Source organism: Mastigoproctus giganteus, chromosome 7 (genome assembly GCF_048544385.1).
Source record: "Mastigoproctus giganteus isolate SK-2022 chromosome 7, ASM4854438v1, whole genome shotgun sequence".
NCBI lineage: Eukaryota > Metazoa > Arthropoda > Arachnida > Uropygi > Thelyphonidae > Mastigoproctus > Mastigoproctus giganteus.
The window spans coordinates 180,062,432-180,081,231 of NC_143581.1; the positions used below are offsets into that span (position 1 = coordinate 180,062,432).

At 36.6% G+C, this 18,800-nt stretch overlaps 1 protein-coding gene across 1 annotated transcript in view; it reads left to right on the plus strand.

The window, feature by feature from the left end:
* Positions 1-2,045: 2,045 nt before the first annotated feature.
* CycB (Cyclin B) overlaps positions 2,046-18,800 on the plus strand; it is a 75,052-nt gene continuing 58,297 nt past the window's right edge. Inside the window, exons 1-2 of the mRNA XM_090377218.1 lie at positions 2,046-2,159; positions 16,997-17,116. Coding sequence (XP_090233344.1) covers positions 2,157-2,159; positions 16,997-17,116 — 123 coding nt within the window. The 5' untranslated portion in view covers positions 2,046-2,156. The remainder of the gene's footprint in view (positions 2,160-16,996; positions 17,117-18,800) is intronic.

Below are 18,800 nucleotides of genomic sequence, written 5' to 3' on the forward strand. Positions count from 1 at the left end.
CGATGGTTCAGCCCATTGTCATCTTGGAAGACACCATCGCCATTCGGGAAAAAGTGTAACATAGCGGGGTGTACACAGTTAGCAAGCAGTTGACGATAGCAGAGACCAGTGATACTTTGTTGCACATGCACCAGGGGTTCAAGTTCCTGCCAGTGAAACATGCCCCACACCATACAACCGCCTCCACCGGCCTGCACTTTTGATACTATGCATGATGGATGAAGAGCCTCATGTTGTTGACGCCAAATCCGTACACGACCATCCACGGTGTGGATTAATTATAACGTGACTCATCCAGCCAGCACACCTTCTTCCAGTCTGCTAATGTCCAACTTGTATTCAAGTTGGACATTAGCAGACTGGAAGAAGCTGGTACAGCTTATACGTGCGACGCATGGTCATGCCAGATGTTGTTCTGGGTTGGCCCATGTTGTATCGGGTAGTCAACTCTTCAACAGTGCTGTGCCTGTTCGCCTGCAGGAGTCGTCGGACCCGGCTCTCACTTCTAACATCAACCTTTCGCTGACCTTTGCAATTTTGCCGTCGGGTCGTTGTTTGACCATTTTGACGCCAGTCCTGGTACGCAGGCTCTCGAACACCCCACCAGTTCAGCCGTTTGGGAAATCGAGGCACCAGCTCGTTGAGCACCCACAATATGTCCTTTATCTAAGTCCGATAAATCCTTCCTTTTATCCATCGCTCGGAATTTTATTACCTACTGAACCATTGATACCTTATCTATGCTATGTAGGTCGACTAACTCCGCACTATCGTACCTCACGTGGTCAACGGTCGCATTCAGTTTTCATAGGGGCGGTCATAATTCAGTGATTACTGAATTATGAATTATATATAAAAAAAATATTACATCACCATTAAAACGATCCAGAAAATGAACTAAATAAGATCTCATTAATATTTATATAGACAATTCTTGCAAATGAATTTAAAAAAAAATCATTCTGCAGCAGTGAATTACAATTGTTGAGTTCACGCAGGCACCGGTTATGTAATGCTACCATAGAGGACAGAAGACAGGACATAGGCTGTCCTCTGTGAAATGAAATGAATGGCCAGCTTCGCCTCAGAGGAGTCATCCTTTGGGGCAGCTCGTGCAGTTGCACTTTAGCTCTGAGCTTGGGGGAAAAAGAAAAAGTGAGTTATAAAAAACGAATAGTTCCCCCAACGAATGGAATGCAAAGAAATTCACTTATTTTGACTTTATTTCTAGGTTTATTATTAGTATAGCTATATGGTGTAAGGAAGCCTGAGGCTTATGCTGCATCAGCCAAAAAAAAAAAAAAATTCCCCGAGTTACCTTGAGAGAGAGAGAGAGAGAGAGAGGAATCACCAAGAAAGAGAAGAATGATGATATCCAGCTCGGAACCCTGGGTGTGCCAAGCCCATACTCACCAGATGTGAGCCACTGGGGTTAATTAATCAATAAGTCATTATTGCCAAGACTCTACACAGTGGCTTGCCCTGATACTACCAATCCAATGAGATGAGCGCTTACATAAAATATAAAATACCGTATTAAAAAAAAAATAATTTCGATATACAGTATACGACTCATAGCATTTCGATATACGACTCATAGCAGTCTTGAAGAACAGAAAAATAAGATTCAACGGTGCGAAATTATCGTGGTTTGCTGCTGACTGATAAAGTTACTGTGCAATTGGAACTAATACGCCTCATTTCACAACTTCAACACAAAACTTTAGAAATGAGCAGTATCCAACTGGTAGTAAACCACTGCTATATGTTTTAGATAACAGGAAAAATACATGGTACGCATGCGTAGTTTATTACGGAAAGGAATGAATAAATAAGCAACTCTTTCATTGATGCTAAGTTTGTACTCCTGATTTGAGAACTGAAATTAAAGAGAAAGTACAAATAAAATCTAAATAAACACAAACAAGTAAATAAAAAAGCTCGCTATAAATTTACCAATGGCACGTTATTTGCTGATTATTTGCCTCATGGTATTGTAGCCAATCAGATTTAAACCCGCATTATTTCAAATAACCTGGGTTGAGGTTAGACCGTTAAATATCTGATAGTGTTGAATGAGTGCTACTGCTGTATGTCCATTTAAATAGATAGTAGTGGTTGATTTTGTATTGAGTTTTTGCAATTTTATTTTGAAAATGGTAAGTGGTTTGTGCATTTTTTTTTTTTTTTTGTGAGTTGATTAAAATTGGATTAATAAGTATGATCAAGGAAATGTGAAGAATTCCGAAACATGCAGTGCATTTAGTAACGGGCTAAATGTATTTCGTTCATCGGTTTTCTTTTACAATTATTATTATTTATTTTATTATTATTATTATTTTTTTCCTTTTGTGTGCGAGTTTATAAACTCCTTGTTTTAAGTGAAACGTTTGCAGATAGTTGAATTGTTTTTCCTTGCTACAACAAAGAAATGAGTAAGATTGGCCAGTGGATGTAGTGGGGGGCGGGTGTATAGAAGTTGGGAAGGGGAGAATGACTGTGTATATTAATTACATATCGGAAATTTGTTAAAACTTTTATTTTATTCAATTTTGAGATTAGAAGAACAATTTATTTTAATAACAACGAACAACCCCCCCCCCAACCCTATCGAACAACCCACTTGCCCCTCCCATTGAATTTTTTTTTCTTTGACTACTGATTGTGGTAATGAGCACTTAAAATACACGAATAATGCTGGGAGGGGAAGAATATCAATAATATATGGTATACAGTACTCTGAATTTATGTAACTATTTTATTTCTTTATGTATGATTATAGTGAATTTTAAGGAATAAAATTCACTTTAATCGTTTTAATTAATTAAAAGAAGTCAACTAGCGCGAATTAAATTCTGCGTGGTCTTCTGTTATGTATTTAGGAAAAATCGGAATTGCAAAATATTAGTACTACATTGCATATTTATTTGAATTTAATTTTGCTGTTCCATATTCGAAGTTGGATGAATTTAAAGTATCTTCAAAGAGCATGACTTGATGAACTCCCTTGAAGGGGATAGTCGGGTTATGTCAGACCCCTCCTTCGAGCCAAGAACGTAATGACTCTTAATCCACAAAAATAAAGGGTATGGACTTTCTACGGAATGGGTTAGTTCCCCAGAAAATAATTTCCAACTAATTTCATTTGCGACTGTTAATTAATATCCCCCTCCCAAATGAGTTCACTTGAAAGGGTGATATTAATTCTTAATAATAAAATTGTAATAATTTAGTTTCGCGAAAGAACCATTTGTTGAAAGTTGCCAATATTATAACATGTTAAATTCTTACATTTTATAAACATTAAAGAAACTTCGCATTTCATACTGTTTCTGCTATAAATTTAATTCTATTACCTAGAATTTGCCTGTAGTTACATTTTTGAAAATGCCTTCTACGTTTGCATATTAAAATTACTTAAGCAACTTTTTTTTATAAAAGTGCTTGTGAACGTTGTGTAATTGGACATACTTTCCATAAAATATCGAGTGATTATATTTATAAAATATCAGGCGATCACTTTCATGTAATTCTTGGTGATACTTGCAAGCTAATGCCAGAAGGGGGTTAGAATTAGTTATAATAGAAATATATGTACATTTTGAATAACTGTTACATTGGTGGTTGAATGGAACCAGATTCAAAATTTGGAACTTGATTTACAAACAGCTGTGAAACCAAGTTTCAAATAAAATTATACCAATTGTATATACAATTGGTATAAAAAAATGACAACTACAGTCAGACTTCTATATAATGAAATCGATCGTCCCCTTGAAACATAGTAAGGTGGGAAATAAGAGGGAACGAATAAATTAAAACAATTAACTTATCAATACATATATATTAAGAAATGACTACTTACATGATGTTCACAATATATTAGTACATTTTTAAGAATTATGTTGCAAAATGTTTTGATTATTTTTTGTTGTACACTGGATTCTACTGTTCATAAAAATGTTTGCATTTGTTTAAACACTCACATATATTTCCTGTTACATTTTATTCCTGCTGAGGGCCTTGATGCAAAGTTTCAAATACTGCCGTGTCTTGTTTTGAAGATTTTTAATATTGGCCTCATTGTTGATGTTGTCACTAGTTCTTTTTAATATGCTCAAATGTTGGAGTCACTTGTATATTCAGCTACTATGACATTATTATCAACTCCTAAAAATTCATCAAGAACAATTTCTCCACTAATCAAACCTTGCTTGGAATTCTTCCCAAGATTGAACAATGTCATGTAGAAGTTCATCGCTGTTAATTGGCATTTTAGCAAAGCCTGCTTTTGCGAAACAAAATTAATCTTTGTTTCCATCACATCTCGACTCCACACTTTTGCCAAATCTGATATGCACATAAGGTACTTCTCTCTTCAAGTGAAGATGCCTTATACTGGCATCAACTCCTCCACAAACCATCCAACAACCAGCTCCTGGTCACTTAAAAAGTTCCAGCCTGCTTCTCTGAGTCAAATTATGGTCCTTCTTCTCCAAGTAGGATCTGCTGACGATGTGTGCTCTGTTTGTGGGATTTTTGATGTCATGCTAACCTAACCCCTTCTGGCATTAGGATTGGTACTTGTCATGTGGGCGTCATATGGCACTCCCCGTGACTTTCTGATGGGACCAGTTCCTTTTCCTTGTTTCCATCTCTAGCAGCCCCTTCTCCATGCCTTGTTTTTTTTTAACTACTTTGGGCCCCACCGTTCTTCACTATTTTCTTACTCACTCCTTCCATTTATTTTTTTTATTTTGTCTGTCAGGAAGCTCAGGCAACCCTGGCAGAGACCAGCCGGAGTATAATGGGCAGCCTGGCTTGCTTCCCAGTGGTGGGCAAAGTGGGGTTCTACTAGGGACCCTGCAGCCAACAACCAGAGACAAAACAACACCATTCTGACACAAACCAGACACTACACTTTTCTGGCTTTTACAGAGGTTCTGTAATTCTTCACAAAGTACCATGGTGCAGTTGTGGGGAACTGCTGGTGGCACCTTCCTCAAAACACTATGCAAATCTATAACAGAATCTATAGGTTGGCTGGTTTCTATTCTTAGTATAATTTTTTTTTCTTCAGTATGTGCTTTTGGAAGTGCGTTTTCAAATCCTTGGTCCATTGGCTGCAGTTTACAAGAGGTATTGAGGGAAGATTGAGTTTTGAAATTACCAAGTGAAGGTGGACAGGGCAGTTGTTGACAACCAATTCGATTTTTGTTTTCTTTTGTCATCTTTCTATCAATTTAAAATCCACTGCTCAAAAATTTCACTTGTCATCCAAGAGGTGTTTTTTTTTTTTTTTTTGTAGTAGTTGTAGTCCAACTCTAAATGACATTACTCCTTTGAAACATCAGGGTTGTTTACCTTTTGCCTATTACCAAAAGCATCAATTTTTCATTACCAACCAAGACAGCCTTCTTAGATTGCAACTCCACCTACTTTCATGAGAAATAACTTTTTTGAGTAGCATACTCCATAGTCTTTTCTTTTATTAATGACACTGATATTGGCATGTTTTGGTCTTGAATCAACTTCATCCATTTAAACTGTTTCTTCTACATCTTCATACAAGCATAATTTTTCTTTCTTCTGACTGGGTCCTGTTTTCTTAAACAGTTTTTGCTGACCCACTGCTGGGAAAAGGCCTCTCCCAAAATCTTCCATCTTTTTCTATCCCATGCCGTGGTTGGCAGTTTCCTCCTGCAGGGCTTTATGGGCACCACTAAATTGTAGAATGTTTTAGCTCTTAAAAGCTAAAGGGATTAATTCTTAATCCTTTTAGCTGTTAATTTGTATTTTCTTACAGCATCAGCTTTATTGCCTAAAGGCCAGTGGTGTGAAAAATGTGTACCCAGGTCTCTTGGAATCGGTTCATTATATGGAAATTTTTCTTCATTATACAGAGACAATTTTCAATGTAATGACCAGGGGGAAATCAAAGTTTTCTACATAGAAAAATTTGCTGTATGGAAGTTTATTAGAGGTCTGATTGTATTTAAGAAATTATTTTTGGTTTCTACTCCAGGATGACCACATGGCCATAGGAATTTGCCAGATAGAATGAAATAAACAGCACTGTATTTAGTCTCACAGGCTTGGATCGTGGTCAGTCAGGGAGTGTACTTGTGTACCCCTTTGTGCTTGGCTATGGCTGCCTTTCATAATGCAACAACATTAAACTACACTTACAAACCTATAAAAAGTTTTCAGTTTTGTACTTGTGACCTGCAGTGTGCATTAAGCCATTGGTATTGTAGAAAGTGAATGTCAAAGAGAAAATATATTAAAGTGTGGCATTGGAGGCAAATTGCTGCTATGGATGAAGGGGTGGTTGAGGGGAAAAGACAGTGGTAATCAATGGACACTGCTCATCGTGGACTAATGTTATTAGTGGAGTCTCTCAGGGTTCAGTGTTGGGTCCATTATCGTTTTCTGTATTTATAAATGATATTGATAATGGTATATCAAGCTTAATGTCCAAGTTTGCAGATATGAAGGTTGGCAGGTTGATAGAAGGTTGATAGCCTAAATAGTGTCCTTGGCAGGGTTGTCAAGGACACTACTGACACTATGCTGCTGCAACAGGATCTGGAAAGGTTGATCAGATGGGCTGAGAGGTGGCAAATGAAGTTTAACATTGACAAATGTAAAGTACTACATATGAGAAACAGCAACCCCAGAGCAACGTATCAACTCTGGTACTACACTGACAGTGGTAGAGAATGAAAGGGACCTGGGGGTGGTTGTGCAGGCAGATATGAAGCACTCTGAGCAGTGCAGACGGGCTGCAAGAGTAGCTCATGGTGTATTGTCAATGATATATAGGAATTTTTCTAGCAGGGATGAGGAGGTGATTATTCCCTTGTATAAGGCAATGGTCAGGCCACACATAGAGTACTGTATACAGGTCTGGAGGCCTCATTTCAAGAAGGATGTAGAGCTGCTGGAACGAGTACAGAGAAGGGCAACAAGATTAGTGAATGGAACAAAGGGGTACTCTTAGGAAGAAAGGCTGCAAATTGCAGTGTCTGGAGACTAGGCACCAGCGAGGTGAACTGATAGAGGTGTATAAAGCCTTGAATGGTTTGAGCATGCTTAATGCTGTTCAGATTCTTCCTCTTGCTCAGAATCATCACCTGAGAGGGCATAAATTCAAATTGAGGAAAGACAGATGTAGGATAGACATGTGGAAATTTACCTTTAGCCAGCGGGTGGTTGGTTGGTGGAACAGACTTTCATCCCTTGTTGTGGAAGTTGATAGCCTAAATAAGTTTAAGGCTCAGCTGGACAGGTATTTCGAACGAACAGAGGGGTGAAGTGGAAGTGGTTGTTTTTTTTTTTTTTTGGGCTGATTCTGCATAAGCTTGCATTTCTTGCATCAAATGCCTCTACTAATGTTAATTCTAAAATTTTCTTGCTGACTGCGATATTTAGATATGGTTGTTTGAGCAAGTTCCATCCCTGAAATCTTCAATTTGCGTCAAACTGGATTCTTTAGTTTGTTGTGAATAAGGTAATTTAGTTTTACTGAATAATCAAATGATTTTGAGTGCTGATTTATATTTTGTCCTTAAACAAATCGAAGTGTTTAACTTCAAGATGACATATCATCATCTAAAGTCCAACTAGATTTAGGAACTGACTTGTTGTGAGAAGGAGCTACTGGTCACAGTTTGGAATGCAGTTTAGGTTACTGAATCTTTCATCTTTATAGATGAAACCCCAATGGTTTTTGCTGTACAAAAGTCTTCACAATATTCTTTGTCATATCAAAAAAATTTTTTTTCTGTTTATACTCTGATACAACCAAACGGTCAGAGGAGTTCACAAGATGGACAGAATACAAGAAACAGCACCGTATTTAGCAGTCACGGGCTTGAACCCTGGTCACTCAAGGCACGTGTACTTATGCATCCGTGCACCTGACCACTAGGCTACGGCAACATTGGCACTGTAGTGGTGTATGTAATTTCTGTTCATTCAACCTTGCAAGTGTCATCACTGCACCCAACATATTTGGGGTATACAGTTTATAATCTCATTTTGTTAACATGCAAATCATGTTCCTTCTTGATTGTAGAAATTGGTCTTTTATATTGTTCAGTTACATATGTGTGAAAAAACTTGTATTCATGCACCAATGACACCACTCACAAATATGCCATTTGTATAGAATGAATTATAGGAACAAACAATTGACTTTAAGATATTATATTAAATAAATCTTGCTAATTTCATCTATAGAATCTGTTATGGTATTCCATGGTGGTAAAATCTGCAAAATGCTCTTCGAACAATGTTCTAGTCCCACGGCTCAGTGGGGAGGTGCACGATGACCATGAAGGGATTCAGATGGTCTAGGATGGACACATAACCTGGACTGTTCAGGGAGTTTTAGATGTACTAGACCATTACTGGCAATCCACCTGCCTGAACAGTTCCTTGTTGACATGACAGGTGGTGTGGTTCTACCAGATATGCACTCTCCCATCCACTCAAAATAACTGGAAATGGGACTCATCGGACCAGGAGACTAGTCTCAAATCATCTAAGGTCTAGTGCTCATGTTCTTTTGCCCAGTTGAAGCTTAGAGTCCTATGTCATGGTGTTAGCAATGGGACTTTTGTGGGTCAGCAGCTCCCACAACTTATTGCAGCTAATGATCACTTGGTGGTGTTTCTGGCACCTCCTCTTTGAAGTCTGCAGTGATTTGTGTCACTGTCGCTCTCTGGTTGGCTGAAACAATGAAAGGTGGACGTCGATGGTCACATTCATCCACCACCTTTCTATGCTTGCAGTGCTGTCTGCGATGAGATGTTATTCCAGAAATGGCATATTCCTGATACTGTTGAACAGGTATATGCCACTTTCTGTACTATCTCTGCAATAGTGACCCATGCATCAGCACCCACCATCATCCCTTTTAAAGTCTGTTATTAATGTTTATCCATACTGACATCAAATTACCATCTGGGAATGCAGTGTACTTATATGCCTGCCAAGCTGTGGGTTTGTCCACTAGTGAGGGGTGACAGCATAGTGTTGCCCAGAACCAGGTATCCCATGAATTCTGTCCTTTCAGTGTCAATTTGGCCCTGATTGTCAGCACTGCTTATGTTTCACATTTGTAGCAGATAGAGTAGATACCTTGCTGAATAAACAAACTTTTCATCAGTAAAAGTAATACTTTGCACAAGGCGCTATCAATTAGCATGACTTGTAACAGCACTGGGGCTGAACGACTGCTGCTACTGGCCATGTTGGAACAACAATAATAGAAAACTAACAAGATGCAAGTTTAAATAAAATATTTGACCTGAAACATTGATAGCTATTCTGGATGTGAGTTTATTGTACTTGGAAATCCAAGTGTATGACTGTCTCTTTAGTTTGGGGTTCTCAATAGTGAACTTATCATCATAGGGGTTTGTTATGTGCTCACTTATTAAAGGAGATTTTATTGAACAAGTGGAAAATTCCACTTGTCAGCAAGACTCAATCTGAACATTGGCCTTTTGTTGATCTGATCTGATTTTTGAAGTTTCACTGCTGTTTCATTAAATTCTGGTAAATGCCATCACTAAGAAGTAATACAGCTAATTCAGATGCTGACTTCATTTTTTTTTTTTCCCCCTCTAAGCTAGAGTGAAGTGATGGTCTAGCACTTCTAATGTATATATGATCACATCCCTTTTGATGTGGTATTGGTGTTCAATATATGTTTGTTTAAAATTGTGAATATCAAAAAAAATCTGTGGGATGGGACTTGGGACCTTCCCTCAGTCCCAAACTACTTATCAGGTGTATTTCAAGGCATAGACAAACCAGGTTGCTTGTCTGAGGTGCATTTATACTAGGGAGGAATTGGATCATAATCTACTGTATATGTTGTATGGGCAGTAATGCTAAATAATTTGCTTGGCCTATAGTTATTGGACTGTGCTAGCAAACATGACTTCAGTATTTCAGCCTGGATGTGTAGCAGCAAGACTTAGCCATGTGCTACACTGTGTAATCCAATCAATATTCAACAACAAGCTAAGTAGAAACTTGTTGTGATGATTCATTTCAGTATTTTGAATTAGGGTTTGTTAGTGTAATTTTGAATGCATTTCAATAAAAAAGTCAAATATAAACCTATCTAATTCAAACTTTTTTATATAAAAAAATCTTATATTTGCTACATCTTTCAAGATGTAAGAACATATCATAATTTGAGTGAACTAGAAGCTAACAAATTCATGTTCACAATTACCTGTACCTCATCAAAATTTGAGATTTTTAGGGCAACTGGTGAAGCCTTGGAAAGTCCCCAAAACTATATAATAACTAGTCAATTTTTTAGTCCCTTGACAAGAATTGATAAATGTTGTATAGGCACTCACAATTGCCCTATACTTAGTGATTTACAAGAAAATTAGAAAATGACAGTAGATAATGTAACATTTAGTGAAAGCAATTATTTAGAATTGCTTTAGTTGCAAAAAAATTATCTGCATCAATAGTAAGCCTAAAATTTAATGAGTTAAAAAAAATTACAATTAGTCAAATAATGGCAGTTATTCCAGATGTAAGGGGAAAAAATGGAAAATGAAGGTATAATTAAAAAACCCTGCTCTTCTGTAAGACACTTGGAAAGACATAAGTGCTTTTTTGTCTTTGATACACAAGTTTGGGTTAGATAATGCTGCCAGCAAAAAAAAAAAATAACATTGAAGAAGTCCTTTTCCTTAAAGGAAAATGATTCCTTTAGAACCTGACCTATATATTCCTTGTGCACTTATTTCATAATCTTCATCCACTGATTGGATGATGCATACATATTTATAATGGTTTGATTTTCTTGCATCACCAATAATATCAATAAGAATAAATGTTCCAGGTGTAATGTCTGCAATGTTTCTGGACTTCTGTAGTCCACATCAGGTGTATCTACACCACACACATTGGCAAGGAACTGGTCAACTGTTTCATAATCTCAATTGTATAGATGGTTTAAGTCTTCAATCTCCTTGTGTCACTTTCATTTGTTTTTTTCTCTCCACAACCTGTTCTTTTGACTTGCTGCTCTCTTGGATGCCAGTCTGTTTTGTTTTTTTCTCGAAACTTGGTAGGTTTTTCCTTTATACTTAACTTAGATAAAATCCCTGTGCTTAACTTCTCCATAATTCAACTGTCTTAATCTTGGGATTCCTTTTTGTACATCACTAGGATTTTATGGGGCTTATATTTATTGCTTTTTACGAACTTTGTAGAAAAGATGTCAGTGACACTTAATGTCACTTGGGCTAGTTAGTAATGATGTTGATGGATTTGGACTAATTGAAATAATCCTGACTAGTTTTGAAACTAGTTAGAATTATTGATGGAAGACCTGGGATGGAATTTCTGGGTGTAGTTTACTTTGATATGGTTTGTGGCATATTAGGTTAGTCTTCATCAGTGTTCAGCTAGGTTGTATGACTCAAGAGTTTTTTTTTTGGGAAACATGATTGACAGGAAAAATGCTTCTAGTGACAAAACCAGATTTTTTGTGGGGACCAGAAATTCTAACAATTTATTTGGGCAATTGTTTCATAAATTTTCCCATTTGGGATTTTCCAATTTTTGTCCCACTTTTAAGGACTAAAGATACATTTGAGTGGTTGGACTTCTGTCTGTTAGGTGGATTGGAAACCTTTAATTTTCTTGTTTGCCTCAATTATTTGCATGCTGATAAGGCCTCTGTCTATCATATGATAAAATTGTAGCTTGCTCAAGTAATCTTGTTTCCCTTAGGGCATGGTTTCTTAACCTATGGGTCACTACCCAAAATTGGGTCTGTTGGTATATTGAGTGGGTTGCAAAATATTTTTGCCTAATAACATACAATACGTTACAAGCAGAGTGGTCAGGAGTGGGAGTACAGTAGCACACACTCCTTGAGTAGACTGGGGTTCAAGCCCCTGACTGCTGAATACAGTTGCTCTGCCAACCTGCACTGGACCAGCATGGCAGATTATGGTCCCTTTCCCTCAGCATGAATTGTTGAGGAGGCTTCCATCCTGCAGTGGGTTGTAATGGCTGCACTTTACCTTTTTTTTTACATTACAAATGTACAAAAATTATTTTAAAAATCTTTTGAGCCACTGCGAGTCAAGTAATGGCTTCTCTGTATTCAGAACTCACTGAAAATTATAAACACTAGCCAGATATAAACTGGTTTGTGTTTATGTCGAGAACTGAGCTGCAAAGAACACTGCTCAGTTGACACGTTACCATGCTGCGGTGCATGGAGCTGAAATAATTTCTTGTGGGATTACGTTTATGTTCTTTCATACAAGTGTTAGCATTATTTTTGTACACATATAGATTCTTTAAATTTAGCCTAAAATTTAACACTACACATAATGCCAAAACATGAATACAAAGAAGCATTTTTAGAGCTAGGTTTCACCTGCATTAATGATTGTGGAGTAGACAAACCGCAGTGTGTACTATGTTGTGAAGTATTAAGTAATGAATCATTGAAGCCAAATAAACTTTTGAAACGACATTTTGAAACTAAACAACTTTTTACTGGTAAAGACCACTTTTTTTTTTTTTTTTATGGAAGAAAAGAACAGATCAAAAGACTGGATGCTCCAAACAACAGTATTGTATATTCTGCTCTACAAGCTGCATTGGCTTCCTATGTAAAGCAGAAGTCTCATACCATTGGGGAAAATCTTATAAAACCAGCTGTTATTGATATGGTGCATATTACCTGTAGAGATAATTGTGAAAAAAAGTAAGATTCCCCTGTCAAATGATACAATTCATGTGTGCATCATAGACATTTCGAAAGATATTAAACAACTAATTGCAGTTATAAAAATTGGTCGTGTATTTATCTTGATGAATTGACTGATGTAAGCAACAACACTCAACTCATGGTTTATGTACAATACCCAGGTGTAAAAGATATGGAAGACATCTTATTTTGTGGACCAATGACCACTACAACAGAAGATATTTTTCAAATGGTAGATTCTTTTTTTCAAGGAAGAAGGATTGAATTGGAATCAATGCTTCAGTGTATGCACTGATAGTGCACCAGCAATGCTGGGGGGTTGGCAAGGCTTTTGTGCAAGAGTAAAAAGCTAATCTGTAGGTTAAAACCTTTCATTGCTTCCTACATAGACTAAATCTTGCTTCAAGAAATCTGTCACCTGAGCTGTGCACTGTTAAATGAAAATTCAGGTGGTCAATTTTATTAAATCAAGGGCTCAATTGTCGAATTTTTAACCAGATTGTATTCTGATTTTGGTGCTGAATACAAACACTTGTCATATTACTTTGAAGTCAGATGGCTGTCTTGTGGAAAAGTGTTTCAGCAAGTTTTCTCATTATGCAATGAGATTAAATTTTTTTTTGACAGAGAAAAATTGCCCTCTGGTATCAAGATTCTCCGATTCAAAGTGGATTCTTCAAGCAGCTTATCTTTCTGATATTTTTCCGGAATTAACAACTTAAACCCATCTACGCAAGGGTGCAATCACGCTTGTTGAATTAGCTGAAAAGATAACATACTTGAAAGGTAAGCTAAAATTATGGAAGAAAAAAGTGTAAGTAAAACTTTCCTTACCCTTAATCTACTTATTGAAGATAAAAACATTAATTACGCTGACATAAAAGAAATTATCGTCAGACATTTAGAAAACCTAATAGTAGAATTCAATCGGTATATTCCTGAAGGAGATCTTAAAATATAATTGGGTATGGATGCCATTTAATTTTGAAGTAAATGACTTGCATGAAGATTTTGTCAATAATAATAACCTACAAGAGCAACTCATTGAAATACAAAGTGATTAGGCACTTTGCTACACTTTTTTAACAAAACCACAGTGTCTTTGTGTGCATTCTGGTTGAAATTGAAAAGCCAACATTAGTAAACAAAGTGCTGAAAGTACTACTGCCCTTTGCAACAACATGTGTAAGTCAGGGTTTTCAACTCTTAACTATAACAAAAACCAAATTGCAAAATAGCTGCAACTTGAAGATGACCTAAGATGCAGCCCATCTAATATAACACCAAGATTTGATGAGCTTTCAAAACTTATTCAAAGCCACAGTTCACATTAATAAGATATGTTGTTACCAATATAAGTAATGTATTTTGTATTATTAAAATACAATTTATTTAATTGTTATTTGTATGTGTTATTTTATTAATCTTTGCTTGGGTTGCAAAACCAAATCTATTACCATAATCTGGGTCATGGCTCAAAAAGGTTAAACACTGCCTTGGGGTATTCATGTTTAGTGAAACCTTATTTAAAGCAGCAAAAACAGGCTCCTCCATACAGCTGTTTTTGGAGGTGAGGCTGTATAAGGAGTTGTGGGGGGGATAAATTTTATATAATTAACTGCACTAATCTGCAATTCACTTGACACCCCACTGAAGTCACAATCCCATCCCACAAATGCAAACCTGACTGCAATTTACAGAACTTCCAAATTCTAGGGTGTGTAAAGCAGGTGTCAGCAGAACATTAAAGACATTTGTTTACAAAAATTTACAACCCTTTAATGAACATTAAAGACATTTACATAAAAGAAACAATTACATACAATCATACCAATTTCCATATACATATTTAAACCATACTACGGTACACTTCTCTCTACTATTCTCAATTTACAAATTATTAACATCAGTTGTATTTTACTTAATTTGAATCCTCTGATTGCTCAATCATTTTCTTACATTGTCAATTTTTTTTATCTCTTACATCAATATTTACTTCAGCTCTTATTACTCTTTTAGAATATTTGTTTCTAGCCTTTAACACATGAAATAATTTTACAACTGGTATCCTCTTATCAGTAATATTCACTATTAATCCCTCATTCTACCTTAATTACTCTTTAGTTATCAGCTTAGTCATCCCCTTTACCACCCTTACGTTAATTCATAATCATCTACATTCATAACAAACTATCTCAACCTTGGTGCCTCCATAGCCAGGTGGGCAGGAGCAGCAGCGTGTAGCACACGCTTCTTGATTAGACCGGGGTTTGAGCCAGTGACCACCAGATGTGGAAAGGTTGGAATGACCACTACATATCTCCGGAGCAATATGGCCTTAGTTGCTAATGCTCCTAAAAACCAAATAACAACAGCATCTCAACCTTAGTACTAACTTGCCTATTTCAAATTTAACTTTGTTAGAAAGAACTGTCAATCAATTTCTTACAGGTGTTCAGATTATGAGTCCAAGAGTTCGGGGTTCAATAAAAACAAAGGAACAGACTTGCGTTCTGATATGGCCGCTGATCCTACATTCCTTGCATTCAGGCTTCCTTCTGGCTGACAGGCTTACTTCAGTTATATGGCACTCTGAATTTCTCTGTGGCGAACAGGCTTACTTCAGTTATGTGGCTCTTTGCGTTTCTCCCTTTCCTTGGGCACTCATCTTTCCTTAGTGGCAGATGGGATACACCATCTCAGGTAGGCTATATAGGCACATGTGTACACCCTTGGCTCGTTCTCTATGGGTGGGACTGGAACCCATGAGTGGTTCCTTCACGAGCTACTCATCAAACTTTTTTTCTACAAGTCCTACATTACCAAACTCTTCTACTTCAACCCGAAACTCACAACCTTCTCTTAGACCACACCACACAGAAGTCAGATACAGAATGGACACTTCTCAATTTTTCTCCCCCCAAACTTTACTCTTTCTGTTAAGTTTGGAACACCTCCCCCAAGGACTCCAACCAATCACCATATTCTGTTTAATTTTCCATTCCTTTCTATTTGCCAAAACAACTATCCCCAGCTGTCTCCCTAGTGCACAAACCAACCCTTCTCTAGAAATTAATTTTTTCACATGGCAGTATGACCTTTTCACGTTTGCTGGTAACCTCCAAAAACATTTTTGTTTTTACACTTTTCTCTCTAAATATATCAAAACACTCAAATCAGTCAGCCTGATGCCATTTTCTTTTAACATGAACACTGGATGGGAAAATAAAGAAAAAAAAAAATTGAGAACAATGCAAAATCAGTAGCTTTACCAGAAGTCTATCTTTTTGCTTGGACTGCTGCTCTCTTGAAAACAAAGGTGACAAATGTTTGCAGACATGCAAAAATAGTGGTTGATTCTCAGCTTGAGCCCTCTGACTTTATTGGGATCACTGCTGAAGTCCAACTCGTCTGCATTAAAACAAAAAGCTGCTTTGTTTTTAATCACTGAAGAAAACAGTTTTGCTTTCTTCGGTGATAAACTTGGATACCTTTTCATAAATCTGTTATATCAATCTTGTCTGTCCAGGATGTGCCCATCTTTAAAAGATGTCTTAATATTATTATCTTTAACATAGTTTTGTTTCAAATTCTTCCTTATCACATGAATATCCCATCTCTGACCTCAACTAAGTCTTTCTTTAACCAACTCAGCTACAACATTGCTAGAAAGAGCAGTTGGTTGGCCAGCTCTTTTCATAACCTGCCAACTAATTCTCATACAGATAACAGAAGCAGGAACACTAAATTTTTCTGGTTTTTGTTTGATTTTTATTTTAAGCATCACTTAGCCAAATGTGTGATGGTAGCTTGAGGAACAGAGGAAGTCTTTAAGCATTGTCCTCAGAAGCTGGAAAAACTTTATCAGCACACTTCTGTTATTCCAGGAATTTAGTTTTGTTATGAGAATAGCCCACTGATCTTCATATCAGTTTTTAACCCTTGATGCGCTGTCAGAATGTTGAAGCAGTGATTTTTAGTGATTTTGTGGCAGTTAATGCTACTATCCCATGGTCCCAATGATATAGCCAGTCTCAATAGCTGTAGCTTTAAATAAATTTCTAAATATGTATTGCTAGATGTAATGTTTAACCTTTTTGTACTTGCATTGATAATATTTTTCATGATTCTTTATGTATTATTTTGAGTGATTCTTTTTAAATATCAGTCAAAACTTATAATATATTGTCTGAGAAAATACTTTTTTTTTCCTTTGCATGAAAGGACTATGCAACAGCCTTCCTCCCAATTAAAAATCCCAAATTTCAAAGGGATAAACTAGGAGACATAAAGAACAAAGTGTCTGTTGTTGTTCCTGGTTGTTCAGAAATAAAGAAGCATACAGTAAGTACTTCATTATAGTTAAATTTTTTCATAAAACTTATTTCATGGGAAAATGATCTTTATTTTTCTGTGATCTTAAGTATTTTCTAATATAAATTTATTTTAACTAGATAAAATTACTAGTCAGAACAGATTAATGCCATCAGAAATATACAAATTCAATAGACATACCATAAAATGGTACGTATCACAACAAATTAAAATTCAAATAGTATAACATGTTTAGGTTCTTGATGGCATATATTGAGAGGCAGGCTAGCCCAGTGTGTGCGTGAGAATGATTAGCAAATTGCCCTTCACGACTACTAACAGACAAAGATTCTTCTTTCTCTATGTATGTTATAATTAATAATAAGTTGTACTGAAATCGAAACATCTAATGAACGAAAATTAATATATTTTGCTGTATTATGGATCCAGAGTGCTGCTAGTAACAGCAGAAATACCCGGCAGTCATAATGAAATATAGACAAATATAATAGGTAATTGTTATGAGTAGGGGTGCTGATCTGTTTTGCTATACAGTAATACCCCGACTTACGCTACCCCGACTTACGCGAACTCGGAGTTACGCGGTTCTTGATTTTTTCGTTTGGCAACGCTGCCGCCCACTATCTTCAAGGTCGTTTTTCATATGTTATCAATATACGTTGCGACGGCGGAGATTGAGAGCGAAAGATGAACAAAATTCAACTTTGCTGCTTTTCTGTTTTTTATATCAGTGAAGGGGAAACACATTTCACCATAATAACGTAAAAACCAACACAATTCCAGCTATCGGTATAATCGCAAATGCAATTAGATCGAGTTTACTACCAGTTTATAACAGATTTCACTAGCAGAAACGCAACTGGATTTTTATTGTTTTATGGTAGTAACCCCTAGAAATGTGAGGTGTTAATAGTGTATCTCTGCCTTTATGGTGTTGTTTATTCAGTTGCTACATGCGCGCAGCTTTGTTTATGCGTATCAAGCGTGCCTCCTCGTTTTGTAATTGTGCTTTATTCCTTAAAAATGAGTAAAATACTTAATTAAAAGGTGTGAAAAGGAAGCGTCCTGGTGAAGACACTGCAGATTCAGAGAGAAAAAGTAAAGCAATTATCGATAAACAGAGGCGGACTGGATCAAAAATTCTTACCCGGGAAAATTTATAGTGGCCTCACACTATGGTTTATGGCCAAAATCACACTGGCCCACCGGGGTTTCCCCGGTAAGGCTTATGGCCAGTCCGCCTCTGTCGATAGAGAAAAAATATGAAATTGTGAAACGCTTTGAGCGAAATGAAAGACCATGTGATATGACAGGCCTAAATGAAGCAACGGCGAAAAGCACATGACAATTGCAAACTTGACAGGTTGAAAATTGAAAAGGGCTCAATTGTAAAGGGCTTAAAAATTTTAGAAAACATAGACTCCAACGAAGAACGCGTTATAGCTACAAAGCAAGGAATAAAAAATTATTAGCTTGCTACTAAGAAATTCTGCGTGAAAAAAAACGCGCTGTGTCGTCAGACGAATTTGTTAGATTTTATGAAGCCATCGACATCGAAATACTTTTTAACGTAAGTCATTTGTTTTTTTAATACATATTTTGTATTAATATGTATAAAGAACTGCAATTTTATTAATATTTTTCTTCTAAACTAGTGTTTTTGTCAGTCCTTGGTCCCAATTAAGCAAAATTT